Raw genomic sequence first — 20,603 nt, forward strand, 5'->3', positions numbered from 1 at the left:
GTGTGTGTGTGTGTGTGTGTGTGTGTGTGTGTATTTAATGGAAAATTCCTCACTTTTAGGCATGCTGAATCCTTGGGTTACAGAAAAATGTTATTCTGCAGAATATGAAAGACTACAAATGTCCATTACTCTTTAACAAAACTTAACTAATTGTATATTTGGACATTCATACACACACACACTTTTTTTTTTTTTTGCAGTTCTTAGCATTTGAGTAACATGCAGAAAGTACTTTCAAGAAGCCAAATAGTTTAAAAGTCCCAGAATATATTTAAATATTTAAAATACTGAAAAAGAAGTGCTTTTCTTCAAAGATTTAATAGAAAGTTATACACGTGCAAACACACACGCACACACTGAACACTAATAAATATTGCTGAAAATATACAGCATTTTTAATTCCTTAAATTGACTACATATCTAAAAGCTCTGTCTTCCTCCTAATATCAGTGTAGAAGTAGAAAATTATTTAATTATATGAAAAGATGCTTTGTCTTGGAATAAGAACATGAAGTGATAAGTATTTGGAGATATGAAGTGATAAATATTTGGAATGTTTAACATAAATTATTGGTAACTATGAAATGTCTTTTCATTGAGAAGTGATTCATAAATGCCAACTTCTGTTCCAATCTTTTGTTAATGTATTACCCATTAATCTAAGAATTTTTTCCTATTGTATACAAGCTTTAAGTCTGGTTGCTGGTTACAGGTAGTGTGTGAATTGTATAACAGGGTCATATTTCTTTGTTTTGTAGGATGCTATAGAAAATAAATTAGATTCAAAAGAGTGGCCTTATTGTTCCCAGTGCCCGGCACCCTGGAATGGTTCAGGAGCAGTGAGGTTAGGAATTTAAATGTACTTGGCACAATTGCTCCTTTTTTCCTGATAATTAGTTTGACCAGTTCTGTGTATTTCCCTTTACAGTGCTCGTCATAAGCCCAAAACTAGTTACTTGGATGAACGTAAGGGTGGTGCAAAGTTGATTGTGTTTGTCATTGGAGGCATTACATATTCAGAGACACGTTGTGCTTATGAAGTTTCTCAGGCATACAAGTCTTGTGAAGTTATTATTGGTAAGCCTTCTTTTAAGAATAGTTTTATTGCTTTAATATATAAAAAAGAGGGGGAAACTTTCAAAGAACAAAAGACAGAAACAATGAAAATGAAATAACACCAAATATCATAGGGAAAGCCATTCTGCCTATCTTTTGAATACAGATAATTCGTGGGATATGATCATAATGGAGCCTGCCTATTATGGTCACATGACATGGCAGTCATTAGGTGAAACATCTCACTTAATGATCACCCCATCCCTGCTCTCCCTATTGAAATGTTAAATGAACGTGTGGATCATTAAGCAGAGTGCAGGGTGAATCCTGGGTAGGTGGGCAAGGCATTGGAGGCCTAGCACAGGCACAGGTCCTCTTGCCCTGGTGCCCCCAAGGCCTTTGCCACTCCCAAGATCCCCTGGCTCCACTTCCTGTGGCACTTAGCACACAGCCACATTTAGGGTTGCTTGCAGCATTCCATAGTCACATGACTCTGTTTTGCAATGGTTTGCCCCAAACCAGCATTTTGGGTTTTCGGCAAAACAGTGCCCATAACGAACAATGAGTTTGTACTTAGGACCACTGCGTTTGCTTAATAATCACGGCATTCGCACATGATTGCTGCATCTGCTTAACAGCTGCCACAAAAAAACATAAAATTAACTCTTATGATTTGTGACCATACTCTTTTTATTTCTTTACTTTACAATCTTCCCATTTTTCTGCTAAGGTAAATTCTAGAAAGGTCTAAAGCAGTGGTCCCGAACCTTTTGGGCACCAGGGACCGGTTCCGTGGAGAGAGGTTTTTCCACAGACCGGAGGGAGAGTGGTTTCATGTTCTGCCTGCATCCCACGGATGGGGCTTTGCTTGTTTGCACAGACCGGTTTCTGGCATGCTGCGGACCGGTGCCGGTCCACAGACCTGGGGTTGGGGACCCCTGGTCTAAAGGGGTAAGACAAGGCTGGTTTATCTTGCCTTTCTTTTTCTCTCTCCCCTTCTCTTTTGTATGGTCTTTGTGCTGTTCTACCTGCCAGGTTTTTTATTGCAATTTAAAAATAGCATTAGCATTTATACTTACATACTGCTCCATAATGCTTTACATCCCTCTCTAAGCGGTTTACAGAGTAACCATTTGCCCCCAACAATCTGGGTCCTCATTTAACCGACCTTGGAAGGATGGAAGGCTGAGTCAATCATGAATCGGTCAGGAGTTAGCCTGCAATACTGCATTCTAACCACTGCCCCACCAATGGTAGAAGCCTCTTAAAGGAAACGGGGAAAGAAATAAACTAGGAAAATCAGATATACCATGCTGGAATTTAGGAGCAATGGTGCACAGAAGCCAATTGCATGTCTAAGCAGTCTGCCAGTTTTTCTGAACATCTAAGTCCTTACTTTTCCTGTTCACATTTAACTGCTGTGGTTACGAATGTTTGCCTTATTTCTGCATTCCTGATCTGGACTACATATGTTTCAGCTCTATATTTAGACCACTGTCTTGATTGAGGATTTTCAAACTTTTTTCAGGCTGCAGAACATTAGCTAAAAGAAAAGTCCCTGGAACCTTGGTTCGAGTGGGAAAATGATGAATTGTCATGGGTGCAAATTTCTGAATGTTGCTCGATAAACTTGGACTCATTACTTTAGAAATCATCCAGGAGACTCTTGAGTTCTAGTCCCGCGTTTGGCATGAAAGCTGTTCAGTGACGGGCCAATCACTCTCTTTCAGTTCAACCTACCTCACAGGGTTGTTGTGGAGAAAATAGTAGTAGTAGTATTAGGTAAATTTGTTGCCTTGAATTATAAGCATATACTTATAAGTATAATAAAGGCACACTATAAACATCTATTTAAAAAATTGCTATGAATGCCCCTGCAATTGCTTTGTCCTTACTCTTCAATGGAACTGTATCAAGTTCTTCATTTGTTTTTCTCCTGCACATTAGAAAAATCCTAATCTAGTCTGCTATCAGTGATGAATGTGGTAAATTAATGTTCATGAATGTTTTTTTTTTTAACCAGGATCCACTCACACTGTGACACCTAAAAGACTTCTGGATGACGTAAAAGCACTTACTGTGACAAAACCAAAGGATAATGTGTATTTGAAGGATGAGTAGAAATCATAGTGAAACATTCACTTCTGCTTAACTTAACAGATAAAAAAATCATGCTATAGATATTATGGATGTAATCTAGATGGGCATAAGCATTTTAAGGTCCCCTGGTTTCACTGGAAGAAAACCATTTAACATTCTTGCAACTTCTTTTTGAAATCAGTGGGTATTTAAGAGCACTCAGTTTGAACTGGGCTGTAATCTGTGTATATATTTTACAAATAAGTGTTATTTAGAATTGTTTTTTATAATTTGAGATTGCTGCTTTTCATTGTGGTGGGGAATGGGAAGATGGTAAAAATGAAGTGCATGCAACAGCTTGTGTTTTATATTGTGTTTGCGTTATACAGTAAATGGCCTTTTGTTGTGAAATGTTCACTGTAGAGAAGGTTCATCACTACAATATATTACATTAAGACTTGGAAAACATGTTTGTACATATGCTAATAATTTCAATAATAATGTGTACACTTTCTATCATGGAAACATGTCTGTTTCTAAATATATGGTTACAAAATGTTATTAAATTAAACTATGGAAGAAATTTAAAATATACCGGTAAATGTGTAACACAATTTCACAATTAACAGATGTAGAACTACAAAATTCTATGCAACTTCAATTTCACTGAAAACAGTTTGCAGTAAACTTAGAAAAGTTAACTTCTTTTCTGAGACATTTGATATAAATTATAAAATATAGGCATCTGGGATTGCATGGATCTTTTATGGTATTTGGATAAAATTCAGGTATGTAATAAACACTTTACCATAATTAAAGAACATTGGAGAATGTGTTGTCTTGTATTTCTAGAGAATCTTTAAAGACTGCAGTACAGACCAATTGGTCTGTATTTTCCTCCCCTCTTCTTTCCTTGGAACATTGCCTCACTGGAGTCTTTCAAACAACATTCAGTATTGATTGGAGCAGGAGAAGCAGAAGGTGAAGAGTTATGCCATACAGGGGTAATTGGCAGCTTAAAGATGTTCATAATGGTACAAACTGGATTAGAATAAAAAAAACATGATTGCTTATTTAAATGATGCTATCCTTCACTAGCACATACATTTGGGAAATACAGTTCCTAATTTGTTACCAGAATATTTGATGCCAATATGGTTTATTATTTAATAATAGAATGCTGTCTTGGCTGCTCACTGCTACTTGTTTGGATCCCTGTCCTTCCTGGCTTGCACAGGAAGTTAGTGGGATGGTGCTAATGTGAATGAGTAAGATTCTGAAACATGGCAAGTGCATTTAAGAGGCAAATATGAGTACCAGTATTGACTATCTCCATTTATGAATGTAGCTAACATATCACTTGTTAGCATAATATTTTATTATAAAGAACCATTAACTTTTTAAGGGAACTAAAACATTTTGTGATCTGAAACAGAGTAAGATACTATGTGGTATCTAAAATGGTCCGTGAAAATAATTAGATTTATTTGGACACAGAATTTAGCTACATCAAAACCAACATGAGAAGTTTCTTTTTCCAGTAGTCTATTTTAATTTTGGATGGAATACCTCTATTCTAGATATAATTTATTAGTCTTCAAAATACACTGTCAGTACTGATGAGCTGTGCCATTGGATAATGTCTGAATTTTGACCTTGGCTAAATCTTCTGAGACAGCTTGCATCATATGCTCTGTTGTTGTCTTCAAATTGTTTGCCATCTGTATAGCATTATCCAAAGTGCAGTTTAATATCTGTTAAAGACAAAATTTCATAATCATCAAATACATTTTGTTAACTAGTTTAAACAATCTATTTTTAACTAGTCATTTCATTGATTGGTATTTATAGTCCCCCTAGTCAGCATACAACATAGGGCAGAATACTTCACCAATAAATAATAAAAAGTCAACAAAAATCACTTAATAGACCAAAACATAAAAAAACAAACAAAAACAAAGCAGGCACATACAAACACATAAAGTGCTGGGAGGAGGGGGGACTTATCCAATAGATCATACTGCTTCCATATCCAGTGCCTTAAGGAAGAAAACAGGATTTTAATTTTACAGGATTTTAAAGGCAAGGTCAGGGCCAATCAAATCTAAGCAGGGATTCATTTTAACAGACATACTTCCTGGGACCTATTGCCTAAACAACAGGACTGAGAGCTTGACAACTCAAAATTCTTAAAACATCTGAAATACAAATTTCTCAAACTTTCCACCAACTACTAAACAATATTGCTTTTGTAAATAATGATCTTGTCTTACCGTGCTATTTATGTCTTTACTTTGCCTTTTTCTCCTATTACTGACTGACTTCCTTCCATTAATATTACTACCAGAGAGGTACTGTGGTGAAAGGATAACGGTATCATGCATCTTTGAATAGTGGGTTTGGGGAATATATAGATTCTGTCTAAAAAGACAGAGCACAAGAAAATAAAAAATGTTCATATAGTACATTCCATGTTTAATATGCAAAATGTAAAAACCTGGCAATCCAACAATTTAAATCAAGATGTTAATTATGCACTATTTGTCAGGCTGTTTTCAAGCATTTAAGCACAATAGAAAAGACATCCAACAATGACAATTTTTCCCTTTTAACTTAAATATATCTGCATAATTAATGTTTCACCGAAGTACAAGTTTGCACGATTGGCTATTGATTGGTTCAAACTGTAACAGACCTTACCTGTCACAGTATTTGTCTATAAAATCTTCTCTCTGTTCTTTACAAATCCTTTGATGGGCAAGGCTATTCTTTCGCAATGAACCTGAAAATAATTATAAATCAATATGTCATTAAATAAACATATCGGCAGTTCCTGCCCTAAATATCAAAATGTTTTGAATTATTATAATGCTGCCTTTTAAATATTAGAAAAGAAGGCTCGGAAGATAGTAATACAATAATTTTGCTAGGAGATAGCAACTTATAAAGGCTATAAAAAGATTAAGGTGTGTCACTAAGGAGGCCTATATTACACACTATGAGCCAAATTCTGCTTTACTGTCATCAAACTTTCTACAGCAAAACAAAATATGTTGCAACAAATGGAGACCTTGACTTATGACTGATCGTTTAGCAACTGTTTGAAATTACAACGGACTCCCAAAAGGTACTTACAACCTAGTTCTGTAGCTCTGATGGACAGTTCCCCTCTGTCATGTGACCGCATTTACAGCGGTTTATAGCATCCTGGATTCAAGTGACCGCGATTTTTTAATGTTTTGCTGAAAACTGGAGTGTATGATTTTCTGCAAAAATGACCCACAACGAACAATAGGTTCGCTTAAGGACTGCAGATTCACTTAATGACCACAGTCATTCACTTAATGACCATATCAGAAAAGATAATAGATCACTCACATGATAACCCACTTTGTAAATATCACGACTTACGTCCGTAATGGGAAGGCTCCATTATGGTCGTAAATTGAGGACTACTGGTATAAACTGAAATGTATTTGTATAATGAGATTTTTTTTTTTTTGATGCTATCTTGCTGCAAACTCTATTTCTACAGATTTGTTCTGTAAAAGCAAAGCAATCATCTGAGTCTGCTTCATCACGGGGAGGTCAGTCTCACCCAGAATAGGCAATTTACCATAATCCTAAACCCAGAATTTTTCACCAGCTTTGTGGTTCATTGTTAACTTTTTAGGTATAGTTTAGTTATAGATAGCTAATATAACTGCTAAATTGAATTACATAATACATTGCAAGACCGCAGCGATTGAAGTTTGAAGGGGAAAAGTTGTTCTGGGACCCTTGCAGCCATATATATTACATTATTTGACATTAAATACAATGGACCTTTTTTTCTAGGTTTGCATCTAAATTCAGAAAAAAAGCTCATTTAAGGAATTTCTGACAGCATCTCTCCAAATCATCCTTTGAATCTAGAATCCTTCAAAGCCATAATATGTTAAGAATGGGATTGCCATTGCAAAATGATTCAGAAGCTCCAGGTAGTACATAATTGTAACTGGTTTGTCCATAATGAACGTGTCAGTTTTGACCCAAGTACATGATCCTAAATTCACTACTGAGTTCCTAAAAGCTTATGAATTAGCACATCCTCTCGTATCTGGTCATGCCTTCAGAAGTTGTAGAGGCTTCATCACTGGAGGTTTTTAAGAAACAACTGGACAGCCACCTATCTGAAATGGTAAAAGGTCTCCTGCTTGAGCATGGGATTGGACTAGAGGACTTCCAAGGTCCCTTCCAGATCTATTCTGATTGGATTGAATTAGAAGGCCTCCCTGTTTCTTCAATAACAAACATGTAAATCATCTACAAAGGTAGACATTTTATTTTCTACAATGGTATTCTAATTTTGGAATTCTAAGATGTAAACTATTAAGTGTGAAATAAAATATTGTATGAGTGTAAATAAATGCATGGATGTGTATCAGTGGTGGGATTCAGCCAGTTCGCACCACTTCGGGAGAACCGGTTGTTAACTTTCTGAGCAGTTTGGCAAACTGGTTGTTGGAAGAAATCAATAGAGCAGAGAACCGGTTGTTAAATTACTTGAATCCCACCACTGGTATGTATGTTTGTGTATGTATACCTGGGGAGATACATTTATAAGCCTCTCAATTCTATTTTATGCTTAGATTTTAGGTTGCTTTATTATATTGGATTTGTAACATTTGTGTATACTTCTTTTTCCTGGATAAAGACATGCTAGGTATTTTACCTTTATTTAGTTCTTTATGTCCATGATGGATCCATGATCCATGATGTTTAAGTTGATGTTTCAGGTCAACTTTACTAGATGAACTTCCTTGTAGGTCACAGGATGAAATGTCTTCTATTTCATTACCTAGCCCACAAAAGTTATACAGTCATGTTACACACTATAAATGTATCAACCTTAAATATGAGTATGTATAATATATTTCATTATTGTATCGTTTTTATAATTTATGATTGATGGCAGTCATTGAAAGAGCCCCAATATTAACCATAATATATTAATTAATAATATGGAAAAAATTGGTTGCCATGACCTCCAGTTGATGCATGAACTGAACTGACTAATTTAGGCCTTTCCCTAGCTAAAAGATATCACTTCATCTTCTATCTGCTTTATTATTTTAATTAGCATTCTATAGTGTCTTTCTGTTTGTTCGTTTGTTTGTTTGAAGTCATAAAACAATTTTTAAGCAATGTGTACAAACCAAATAGGCTTATTTTTAAAATGTTGATATGAATAGGCACATGTATAGATCCAATTAGTTAAATATGATAAACAAATCAATAACTCACTTTAGAAAACTATAATTTTAATAGCCTAAATGGCTGTCAGCTGTTTCAAGCTGGCAAGTTTAAGCTCACTGTTTTTTTATTGCAAATGCACCAAAGCAATTTCTGTAAATATTTCTGTGAATATTATTTAATGTTTTCTGTGAAATATTATTTAATAAGAAATAACAATATTGAACTTGGTGCAAGTCATACACCTAGGAAGTTGTGGGTATGGTAATATAGAGCATTATTCATGATATAGCAACAGGTTCAACAGGAATGCAGCTGCCTACAAGCATTTGCAGAGGCAATCTACTGTAGATAATGTAAGAAATATTATTGAGCTGACCTATCAGATTCAAAGGTAGGATGGCTAGATTGACCAATGTAAATGCCTTTCGTTAAAAGAAAAGAATATTAAAAGGTAGTTTGGAATAATGAAGGGGATGTGATAAAAGTTGCCTTTTGGAACTTCAGATTTGTCACCTTACAAACTCAGGACAAGAAGTCATTATTTGGCTTCCTAAACAGCTGTCTTCAGACCCATTTTTTTAGTGCATTTATTGAAAGGCTACAGAAGGAAAAGTTTTTTTTTTATGTAGAATTAAATTTGTCACTAAGAACAAGCTGACCCAATGAATTATTTCCATGATTTAATTTCAATTTCAATTTCAATATCTTAAGTGACATGTTTTATATTATATGTCTGTAGAAGGAGAGCCTAATTCATTAAGAGATTGTGGATAAATCAAGGGACATGGAGGATTACTTTACTCTGTCCTAAATGCTTGGTGTTTTTATAAGAGAGAAGTGACTATCACAATTTCCTAAATGCAGTGCCAGTTCTGATATAAGAAATTGTTCCAACCTGAAGATTGAAGAAATTACCACAAGGTTTCTTTAATATACACTAGATTCAAGGCCATCTGAGAATCCCAACCCTTTCTTCTTCTGATGGAGAGCAACTTTTTGAGAGGCTAAAGAAACTTCAATCTTACTTTAACTGAATTTAAATAAATGATACCTTATATACCTGTTACATCTAAATCCACTGGTTTTCCTTCAAAGAAGATCGGAAATCTTTCACAATCAGAATGTCCTCTAGTTGCTTTTCTGTATTCTGTTTTATTTCTAGATTAAAAAGGAAATATAGCACTGAAATTGAACAGCAAACATGCAGGTAATGATGCAATCCCATGCAAGCTTACAGAAATACAGAAATAAATTTTGCTAATCTTAATTATCTTCTTCCTAGAAAAGTTTTTCTTGAAATCTAATAATCACTTATCGGGGAGTATATATATGATTCAGTTGACCTCATTTCTAAGTAAATATGTAGGCTTGCAATGTAAATCTATAAGGTAAACTACCTTGGTTTTTTTGCATTTTATATTGATAAGGGTGCTGATTTGATTCATTTTATGTATATACATACTAACCTATTAGAATAACAGGAACATATTTTATTTCTTGATAACTGCATTTTCAATGTAGGATGTATAATAATTTTAGACTTATCGATAGAATGTCTCACTTTCTCAACGTTATCTGAAGCTGACCTTCCTATGGAAAATATTACAAGTTAAAAACTGATCAGTGGATGCTTCTTATTTGAATGATTTAATTACTTATTAAAACACAAATGTTTGTTTTTATCTTGTTCTACCTTGTTCATTCAGTAAAGTGAAATCAACCTCATTAGATTCTTTGCTGATTAAATTTGCTAGAGCTGAAGATCTTTTTTGAAGATCATTTAAATTCCTGATGGAAATGAAAAGAAGATTAGCATTATGTTGTATCAGATTAATTGGATTGATATTCTGATACTTGGCCAATTAGGAGCAACACATGAATAAATGCATTTACCACCAGTGGATATAATTCTATTTATAAAAATCTCTGAACTTTATTTAGTGAAATTGTCATATTGGACAATATTTGGTTTTAGTTCAAGAGAAAAATGCCTAAAAATGAAAGAATATGAGAAAGGAAAAAACAGTAAATTTAATATATTTTGGGAAGTTACCTATGTGTATTTTCTTGTTCATTGTTGTAATTCTGTTTTGTTTTATGGGATCTGTGGTATTGGTCAAATTCTTCAATCTTACATATAAAAATAAAATAAAATATAGAGTGGTTAATAAATGAAACAATAAGAATGACAGACAACTTAGCACATTCATTTAATTTATAGCAATGTACCTTATTACATAATTAAACTAATTTATTGAATCATTAAGCGATTAAATATGAACTTGACTTACAAGAATATGCTTATTTTTTTGTTGTCTTGTTTTGTCCACAGATGACATTGTTCTTAAATGGATATTTTTTTTCTGCATTTCCAGATGACTATGGAAAAAGCAAAATACAAATCTTTAAAAATTTCTTCCTTAATGTACTTTTTTCTATGAAGAATGGTGTTTAATTTCAACCCTCATAGCAAGTTTCTTCAACTTTGAAGAGTATTATTATACTTGTCCCAATCTTAGATAACAGATTTAAAGGAAGCTGCAGTGGATGTCATTTTATAACAAACCTTTAATCATATTCTTTAAAAAAGAGATTAAAATCTTCATCAGCAATCACTTAATTTATGTAACAGGCATTTAGAAAAAAAAATCAGTATAACAAATCGTATGAGTCCCAAAAAAGCTGATACAAGCAAACCACCTTGGAAAATAGTTAAATTTCCTCAAACTGATGTCATGTCCATTGGTGTTTAAAGGAAAAAAAAACATTCTTAATTTATACCGGGTCAGACATAAAAAAACATTTTGAATCCTAACTACGGTAGTATATAATTTAAGTTTTAATGCATTCCATTCTTTTATGCAAGTCTAAATTTCAGTTTGTGTTTGAGATACCTCAATTGGTAAGCCATTATTAGTGTTTATTCTTCAAAACATAACATAACAGTCTTCTTTTCAATTTATCTTTAGAGAGTAATCAATAGCCTATTACACTTTACTTGGAATATTATCTCAACTAAGCCAGAGGGACATCTTTACTAAATTTAATCAACTTCAGTGATTATCGTAAAAGTTCAACCTTACATTTGCTGGAATGGATGGTTGCTGTCACCTTGTATAGATTTTTTATATGCCTTTTGTAGAGTTCCTTCTATAGGATGATTTTTATTCTTCCAGTAGTTCTCATTTTGGGAAATATTTAGTTCGGCAACATTTCTTTTTGGAGATTCATTGGTACTTGTAATCAAAGGACTCTAAAAGAAGCATAAGAGAAATATAGGAAGCACAATACTTAAAACATGCAAAAATAAATGTACTGAAAGTGCTCTCTCTTTGCTTACAGAATGCTGATTAAGATTATAGGTATATAACCTGGCTTGCCATAAAACCTGGATAATTGAGAAAATATTTTTGTTGAAGAAACAGCTGTAATTTTGAAAATAATTTTCTTGATGAAATTAACAAAAACAAAACCCTTATAAGAGTCAGTGTCTACTAAATGTCAGAAAATTATTTTTTAAATTCCTTTGGATTGAAGACTACATTGTTTTCTTTCTTCACTAATCAGTCTTTAAGACTTACAAAATATGGGATAATGGATTACCGCAGAACAGCTTGAACAAATAGGAGATGGGTGGGATCTGAGTGACGGTGATGTTATATATGTTGAGGAATATGAAGCAAACGTCTTCTCAATTTTCTCTTTGATATCTTCAAGGAACATCCCAAGTTTAAATATTTCCCCTTCTACTTTTCTAAATACAAAAAAAGAAAAAACCCACTCAAAACTATATATAACATTAATTTTGCTCTGTTCTTTCATTATCAGATGTTATCAGATGTAAGATATGAAACAATAGAAAAATAAATGAGAAATTGGAAATTGAAATACTACATTTATGAGAGATAATGTTTAATATTTACTGAAAACAGTGAAGTTGAATGGTAAAATACAAAATGTCTGCAGTAATGAAAATACTAATTAGATTAGCAAGAAAAGGGCCTGGTGGCTCAGCAGACTGATAGCATTGTGATTAACACCAGTATCTGCAATTACTGTAAGTTCGAATCTCCCCAGGCTCAAGGTTGACTCAGCCTTCCATCCTTTCTAAGGTAGGTAAAATGAGGAGCCAGTTTGTGGGGGCAATAAGCTGACTGTATAAATATACAAAAGTATGAAGGCTATTGCTTAACGCATTGTAAGCCGCCCTGAGTCTCCGGAGAAGGGCGGCATATAAATCAAATAAAAAAAAAAAAGAGTTTAGTTTTGGAGGAGAAAATTGATAGACAGTTCTATAGAGAACAAGGAAGAAAAATGGGCCCTATACTATGAAATAGTAATTGCATACTTTTGAACTTCCAGCTATATTTTTCTATGTTGCCTACATCTTTTAATAGCAATAAATTATCACTTTATAATTATAAAGTATTAAATATTTACCCAACAAAAAAATTATGACAGTAAATACTGGATTTGGAAAAATATGTATTTTTAACTGAAATCAAGCATTAATAGGTTTTATTTCTAGGTACAGAGGATCGGATTGCAATATTAACGAAGTAGTACAGTAAAAAAAATTAATAGCTATGTTATTTCAAAACATTAATACTGGACCTGTTAGGATCAAATTTTCCAATAGTTCTTGATGAATGGTTATGGTTCTGAAGTTGCAAAGCATAATGCTTTTCCTTGGTAGCTACATAATTATGTTCCAGTTGCTCCAGTTGTTCTTTTAAAAGTTGCAAAAACTTCATTCAAAAATAATAAAATCATTTAATTCCATATTAATTTTACTATGAATCTATTCATGTAATCTATTCCATTAATAGAAATTGAAATGTCAATTTCTCCTCAGATATATAATAGCAATAATTTTGGAAGAAACAATATAAATAGAATTACTGAATCTGGATGACATTAAACTTTCTAAACTGATCTCCAGCTTTAAATGTTGCTAAACATGACTCATCAAACTCATTCCTTGAGTGCTGTTATAATTTTGCTTCTTCAGTTCTTAAGTACCTCTTCTATGAAAATAAGCACTGGTTAAAATATCTAAATTGTATATTATGCAGAATTCTACATGCCCTTTTCATGCGGGAGGCGTCCATGCACATGTAGGCTTCTGAATTCAATTTAACACAAGAAGAGGAAGCATCACACAGATCTTCATAGATCTGTTTGCTCTCTAGAAGTGGTCATAGTAGTACAGTACCACAGGATTAGGGACTCTATACTAGTGGTTTCCATTCTGTCATACAAAACTATACTGAGTCCACACTAAATTATTTTATTAACTTCCAACACAGGATATTTAAGTCATAGTTGCGTCCACCCATTTACATCTCAAAATGTATGCAATTAATTAGCTTTACATATTATAGTATTCTGAAATGATAAAAATCACACAGTATTGCTTATATAGACAAAAGACTGGATCCAGGCTGCCACAGCAATTCTAACTCTGCCAAAGGCTGATATAAGAAGACTGAAATGGAATGAAATTGTTGTGGTGTTATGTGAATAATTTCAGGGACTGCTATATTGATAAACTTTTTCCTAACTTAGAAAACCAAGTTCCCATAACAGCTAAAATGGTGTGTAAAGAGAAAATTTGAATTTAGAGCTTCCTTATTTGTCTGATAAAGTCACAGTATGAATTGTAAAATTTCCCTTGTTTGTTTCAATGAGAAAAACAATTCAAAACACACTAGTTTAAGTAAGGAGGAAATGCTGTAGGTCAAGGCATATAATAAATCAATGGGTGTGTGAATGATGGGTCTCTACCATGTAACTTTCCTTTCAGCCTAAGGTTGCTTAATAAATTAAACTGAGTTCTTATTAAAAATAGATAAGAGTTGAAAGGCACCTTGAAGGTCTTCTAGACTAACATAACACCCTGCTCAAGCAGGAAACCCTATAGTACCATTTCAGACAAATGTTTGTCCAATTGCTTCTTAAAAATCTCCAGTGTTGGAGCACGCACAACTTCTGGAGGCAAGTCTTTCCACTGATCGTTATAATTGTCAGGAAATTTCTCCTTAGTTCTAGGTTGGTTCTCTCCTTGATTAATTTCCATCCATTGCTTCTTGTACTGCTTTCAGGTGCTTTGGAGAATAGATTGACCCCCTCTTCTACATCATGATCTACATCATGATGATCTACAGATCTACATCATGGAACTGGATAATCTTCCAATGGAGCTCCTGTCTTTTAAAAGTATATATAAAGTTGAATTTACCTGAAGGTGTTCTTGTACTGAAAATACATTCTGTTTAATACATTCAGAAAATATTTCAACCTTTAAAAAAGGAAAAAAAATACATTGCATTTGAACTTGCAGATGGGATGTTAATAAAATAGGTCAAGTTCCAAACATTTAAAAATTAACATGTGGCATTACATTTACTTTCAGCTCTTCAGTTTGTTTCTTTAATATCTGTTCCGTGTCATCTGTTATATTTTGCAGAAGAGGAGTGTTCACAGATGGTTGTCTTACTGCATCAACTAACGGTAATGAAGAAGTTATATTTTTAGATGGTGATTCTACCAAACAAAATTTAAAAAAGATTAAATAAAAACTTGGAAAATTTTCTCAAGACAACAACCTGCTTTTTTGTAAAGCCTATTTAAAGTACCTGGATGAGGGGCCTGGGAAAAATCAAACATGTGCTCTATAGGAATGGTTGCAGGAGAAAAGGCAGACATTTTGGAAGCTATTCCAGTACTTTGTGCTTCAATACTAAATTCTGCTATATGTGAATTTGAACAAGGAGGTATCTGTGAAAATATACACATTCAATTAAAAGTGCAAAATCAGCATTAACAATAGAATTCATTCACTTGCCTCTGTTATCCCATACTTTTAGCAGCCTCAAACAATAATTTTGTAATTAAAAAAATAATTTCTAAACATTTTCATATTTTCATTACTCTAAATATTTATATATATACATCCTGCAGTAAAATCTTCTGTGTGGCTTACAGAGTAAGCACATAGAAAACATAACTTGTAGCCAGATACTAAATCAGAAGATAAAATAATGTTATCATGTTAAAAGCTTCTAAACATTACTACTTTGTCAACTCTAAAAATTACATGCATACTTTAACAGAACCTGCAATGTCCTAAAAAAACAAGGCAAACACATAGATAAAATATTTCTAAATCAATATAAAATAAGTCAGAAAATACATTAGGGAATTAATTCTATTATTCCTGATTTCTCAATGAATAATTTTGATCATGGGATGCTTTGAAAGAGAAAATTAAATTTTGAGACTGAAAGCTGTTGAATAGCAAAGAGTAAAGCAAACAAACAAACAAACATGTTTTTATTTGAAACAGGAGAAAAAATTGGGGTGATTTTCAGAATTGGAGGGAGGAGAGGAATTAAGGGAATAAGGTAAAGTGGACGGTTGGGAACAAATTAAGGCATTATTTAAGACACCAGTGTTGTAATAAAACAGAAAGAAAATGGAGGATAACAGCTAATTGGTTTTTATTTTTCCTGCCCAACTTTTGAAAAATGAAATTTATAAATATATTAATCACAAACTGCAGCAATCCTAGTTACAGAAATCAAGAAGTGCGGAGTTGCTTCACAAAAGATAATTTGGCAATGGGGACTGAGATTTGCGATAGTGATAGCGAGGTTCTCACAACATGGCCCATGAATATTTCAAGGAATTTCTCTTTCCTTAAGTACACGGTGTGGACTCTTTACTCACCTTCAGAAGCCCTCTTCCAAAAGTGTAAGGTTATAAAATACACAAAGGTTTCTTCAACTGAGGTGCCTTATTTATGGAAAACACTCCCTAGGAAAACATACTTTCATCTATGTCAATTTATTTTCATTGCCAGGCAAAAACATTCTTTCTGAACAAGATTTTAATATTTTTGTATTCTGTTTAATTTTAAATGCCCATTGTACCCTGCAATAATAGAATTTAAGTTTGGTGAAATATGTACCCTATCATACAGTTTGATAGGGCTTGGGAAAAAGAAAATACATTATTTTTTATTAAGACGTCATCCTCAATAATGAAATTGATTTCTTATTCTGAGAGATTTACCTTAGAACCAAATCTTAGTTGATCAATATGATTTTGAACCTCAGCTTGTCTTGTCAGCACCTGTAGTTTGAAAAGGTGCAGTAAATTTTTTTTGAATGTGGTTAATATTTTCAGCATAACATTAGTTGCATTGTTACAATAACGTAAGACAGGAGTCAGCACCATTTCGGGTCTCCAAATCTCCTTAAATCTTATGAGGGTTTAGCAATATTACTCTTAGATCTCATGGGATTTTGCAAACTAATGCCTAAAGATTCCATACATTTGAAGAAGTGTAGAATTAAAAAGTAGTTTAATTTTGATTGGTTGCAGCTATCATTTTGGGGACTGGTGGACACTTGAGCATCCATAGGTGCAGATTTGCTCATCTATGTCATAGGATACTCAAAAGCATTCTAACTTCTATATTCAGTAAGCTGCTAATAAGTACTGCAAGAACTGTGAAGGAAAAAAAAAGAATTAGTTTCAGAAAAAAATCAAAGTAAAACATATGCCATTAGACAGGAGAACAACATATCAACTACTGTAGCTTTATTTATTATTTATTAAACCCATATGGCCATCAAACTGGACAGATTCAAGGCAGCATACATTAAAAGCTAAAAAAATATATCAGAGTCTAGAAAATATGAAAATGAAATGATGTAATGGGAAAGTATATTACAAACATAGGATTAGAAAGAAGACTGGAAAACGAGTCCTTTCTAATATGTAATATGGCTGAAAAGCTAGCAGACTAATTTGAAGAAAATGCCACATGCAAGGAGAGTCCTGAGGCAGTATGTTGTCATAAATTAGCTACTACTGTAATATTGCTAGAGATTTATACTGGAGATAATGAATTCATGATTTTGAAAGTAGGAATTGTTATCATAAATAAATATAATTCACGTTACTATGATAAAGAACAATTAAAATTATTTCCACAGTAACCAGTGATTTCCAAGGCTGATTCCAGGATAGCAATGGACTCTACTAAAAAAAATAAAGGAGGGAGGGAGAATTGGCAAAAAATCAGAAACTAGTCTTAATGTGTAATTTTTATTTGTTAAAGTTCCATTGAATTTCAGTTCATTTAAATATTTTTCAGCACATGTATGTTACACTGCATTTATTGCAATATAAATGTATGTATATTTATTAAGAAACATTCTATTAATAAGACTATGAAAGTGGTTTAGGATTGCAAACCCCCCCCCAAACAAGAATCCAGAAGAATCCCCCTGGCATTTAATTTAAATTAAATGTTTAAAGTAGATTTTCAGCATTGATTTGGAGATCTAACTCAAAAATCAGTGATTGAATTTATCCATATAGAAGCAAACTTAGTTTATATGCAGACAAATCACTTTTAATCTACCTCTAGCTGTTGATCAAGTTCAAAAGTTCCATTTTGGTCATCTTGATTTCTGTTTGTATCAGATTCCAAAAATGTAATTGCTTCTAGAACATCTTTACCAAGCAAATCTGTGGAAGATTTAGTTCTTTTAAATACAAAGCTTTCATTATTTCTTTTTAATTCTTTGACTTTTGGAGAAATCTCAGAGGAATTGCCAAGTCTATAATAAACCTGGTGTTCATTGCATTGGGGACTATGAAAATTTTCAGTGTTATCCAGAAAATATTGCTGATTTTGATACTCTTTGTGGGTAGAAGTATAATTTAAGTCTTCATTAAGTCTGCCAGGTTCCTTCTGAATTAGAAATTGTGAGTCATCCATGTTGCAGTATTTGCTGTTACAAACAAGAGTACCCTCATCTGTTAAAGATAGCTTATCTTGAGTCAAATCCCAATTTTTGACAATTGAGTTACAACTTACTTTCCTTTCACTATATTTTATTTCTTCTTCTGGGGAAAATATCCCTGTATTTTCTGAACTCTTATTTTTTATTAGCACTGTTTCATCAAAACTGTCAGTAAATGATATCTCTGGGATAGTCTCAGAATCAATTAATTGGTATGTTAAGTCTTCTGTTGGAAAATGACGTAAAAGGACATCTGACATTTTTGAGTTGGAAAACTCTTCATTTCTTCCTGAACTGGTAAAACCGCCAACTTGTATTTCCTTTCCTGTTGTCATGGTAAATTCTATGTCATTTTTTTTGGTCAATAGCACTGTATTTACTTTCCTTTGAGACAATTGCTTTTTGCAGTCTGAATTTTCTTTTGACAGACTGCTGATAGAAGATGTCAATGTGGAAACAGTTGGGGAGACATGTTCTAAAGAAATAAATTCTTCCAAATTCTGTGAATCACAACTACATTGATCTCTATGTTGTAGATCTCCATCATAAGGCAAATCTTCTTGCTCATTATCAGTATTGTCTTCAGAGTAAAGCATATCAAATAATATACTATTCACTTACTTTTCATATACTGAATGTTGTTATATTGAAATTACTTATATTTTGATCATATTCTGCATGATTTCAAGCTCTGTAAGATTTGAGAAAACAAATTTAATAATCTGAATTATGAATAAGATGACAATTAAATATTGTAAATCTTCCATTTCCTTTCTGTAAAACTTTTATAGACTCATCATTTGATATTTGCATTTGTTCCAAAAATGTCTATGTGATAACCCAAGGATCTAGTTTGGGTTGAAAGATATATACTTATAATTCTTTACACAGTTTAACTAGATGATCAAAGTTCTATTGGAAGATTCATATTATCTATTGAGAATTATGCACATCAGAACAATTATATCATCCATGTCAACTGAATTACGCCTTTAAGTGTGATTAAAAATTAGATACATACAAAATAGTTATTTTATATAAAATTTCCTCCAACATTCCTACTTTCTATATAAATCAACTCATTAATGTGCCAATTTTGAAACACACCAGGATGATAAATTTTAATTTGAATCTAGGTCATAGTTATAAAGTGCAAACAAGCTTAACATTAACATCTGCATGCTTTTTTTAAGACACTTTAATCTTTCTTTCAATACACATATTCTCCAAATAAAAGTCACTCTGTACTCATACGTGCATTGTGCTAATATCTTCAATATATACAGAAAATAAGAAATTTCATTAGATAATAAAAAATAGAAATTATACACACTGTATATATCACATAATGGTAAATCAATAATGAACCTTTATACTTACATACTATAGGAAAATATTTGTTTAATTTTCAGGAAACAAGGATAGTTATTGCAAGCAAAATAAAAATCCTTACACAGGTTTCTGTAATCTAGTTTAGTTGTAACCAAAATATAAGGCTCCTCTTTAGTAGGTGTATTTTATTTCGTCAGTTGTAACTCTATACTGAACACAGCTGACCTGGAGAAGTACAGTATCTTTAATAATGCAACCATTCACTTTGTTACTTGCTTCTTTGATCCTGCCATTATTCAGTGATAGCGTAAAGGGAATCAAGAATAAATCAAGAATTTTGAAAGCCTGAAATCAAATTCAGCTTAATCTATTTATCAACTAATGTTTATTTTCAGTGGGACTGATTATGATGTTTTTAGAAGTGAAACATTAACATTTGAGGCTCTCATAAACATGTCTATCTGCACTGTAAGGACTTTAAATAATTTATTTGTGAAAATTAATTATTTAGTACTACTCCAGACACCATCTGGGACTGCTTCCTAAGATCATGAGCAGACCTCTGCACCATAAAGCCTTCATGAATTATCTCTAGATAGGTAATTTCTAGGAATGTAAATGTAACAGTTGTAAAGGGATGACATCACTAAGCATTCCTGCCAGAATTTGAAAATTCTTTTAAAATATAAGTTTTCTTAATTATTTTACTGCCTGTTTTAGTGAAATATAATTTTCTCATAAAACAATGGTTTGCACAGTAAGAAGCACTTATTACCAACAGAGATATGCTAGAACACGTAATCTGAGAATGGACAAAGAAGTAGTACACCTGTTCCCACTATAATCTGTCTTCCATAAAACTTTCTTCTGCATAAGTACCCTGTCTTCCCTCCCTTCCCTCTACTTCATTCCCAATGTATTTAATAATATTACCTCAGTCAAGACACTTCATGCATCTGATGTAATGAACTGCAGCTGACAAAAAACTTACACTAAAATGTGCTATTCTAAAGAGGTGTTACCAGGTTCTTTCTGATTTTAGGCATAGGTATAAAATCTCTTCCTGTATTTATTACT

General features: G+C 32.8%; 2 protein-coding genes across 5 annotated transcripts in view; one reads left to right on the forward strand and one right to left on the reverse strand.

Annotated features, from left to right (window-relative positions):
• Window positions 1–3,953, forward strand: part of STXBP3 (syntaxin binding protein 3) — a 33,950-nt gene extending 29,997 nt beyond the window's left edge. Inside the window, exons 17-19 of the mRNA XM_034437414.3 lie at window positions 759–844; window positions 929–1,077; window positions 3,080–3,953. Coding sequence (XP_034293305.2) covers window positions 759–844; window positions 929–1,077; window positions 3,080–3,177 — 333 coding nt within the window. The 3' untranslated portion in view covers window positions 3,178–3,953. The remainder of the gene's footprint in view (window positions 1–758; window positions 845–928; window positions 1,078–3,079) is intronic.
• On the reverse strand, window positions 303–19,744 carry AKNAD1 (AKNA domain containing 1). Of its 4 annotated transcripts, XM_087890021.1 has the most exons (18): window positions 19,575–19,744; window positions 17,810–18,885; window positions 16,450–16,509; window positions 15,012–15,153; window positions 14,777–14,919; window positions 14,615–14,674; window positions 12,988–13,121; window positions 11,977–12,127; window positions 11,457–11,626; window positions 10,665–10,752; window positions 10,427–10,503; window positions 10,067–10,161; window positions 9,840–9,963; window positions 9,434–9,531; window positions 7,850–7,975; window positions 5,836–5,917; window positions 5,409–5,556; window positions 4,664–4,889 (listed from the first exon to the last, which is right to left on the reverse strand). In XM_087890021.1, the coding sequence occupies exons 2-18, from the start codon at window positions 18,788–18,790 to the stop codon at window positions 4,746–4,748; spliced, it is 2,823 nt and encodes a 940-aa protein (XP_087746147.1). In that variant the 5' UTR covers window positions 18,791–18,885; window positions 19,575–19,744; the 3' UTR covers window positions 4,664–4,745. The 4 variants fall into 4 exon arrangements, with proteins under 4 accessions (XP_087746145.1, XP_087746146.1, XP_087746147.1 ...); XM_087890019.1 differs by lacking the exons at window positions 17,810–18,885; window positions 19,575–19,744 and adding an exon at window positions 303–4,176 and having other exon boundaries at window positions 4,705–4,889; window positions 14,777–14,880; window positions 16,450–17,429; XM_087890020.1 differs by lacking the exons at window positions 17,810–18,885; window positions 19,575–19,744 and adding an exon at window positions 4,093–4,176 and having other exon boundaries at window positions 4,791–4,889; window positions 14,777–14,880; window positions 16,450–17,429.
• Window positions 19,745–20,603: the final 859 nt, after the last annotated feature.

The sequence above is a fragment of the Pantherophis guttatus genome, chromosome 3 (assembly GCF_059756535.1).
Source record: "Pantherophis guttatus breed Tessera chromosome 3, ASM5975653v1, whole genome shotgun sequence".
In the NCBI taxonomy this organism is placed as follows: Eukaryota; Metazoa; Chordata; class Lepidosauria; order Squamata; family Colubridae; genus Pantherophis; species Pantherophis guttatus.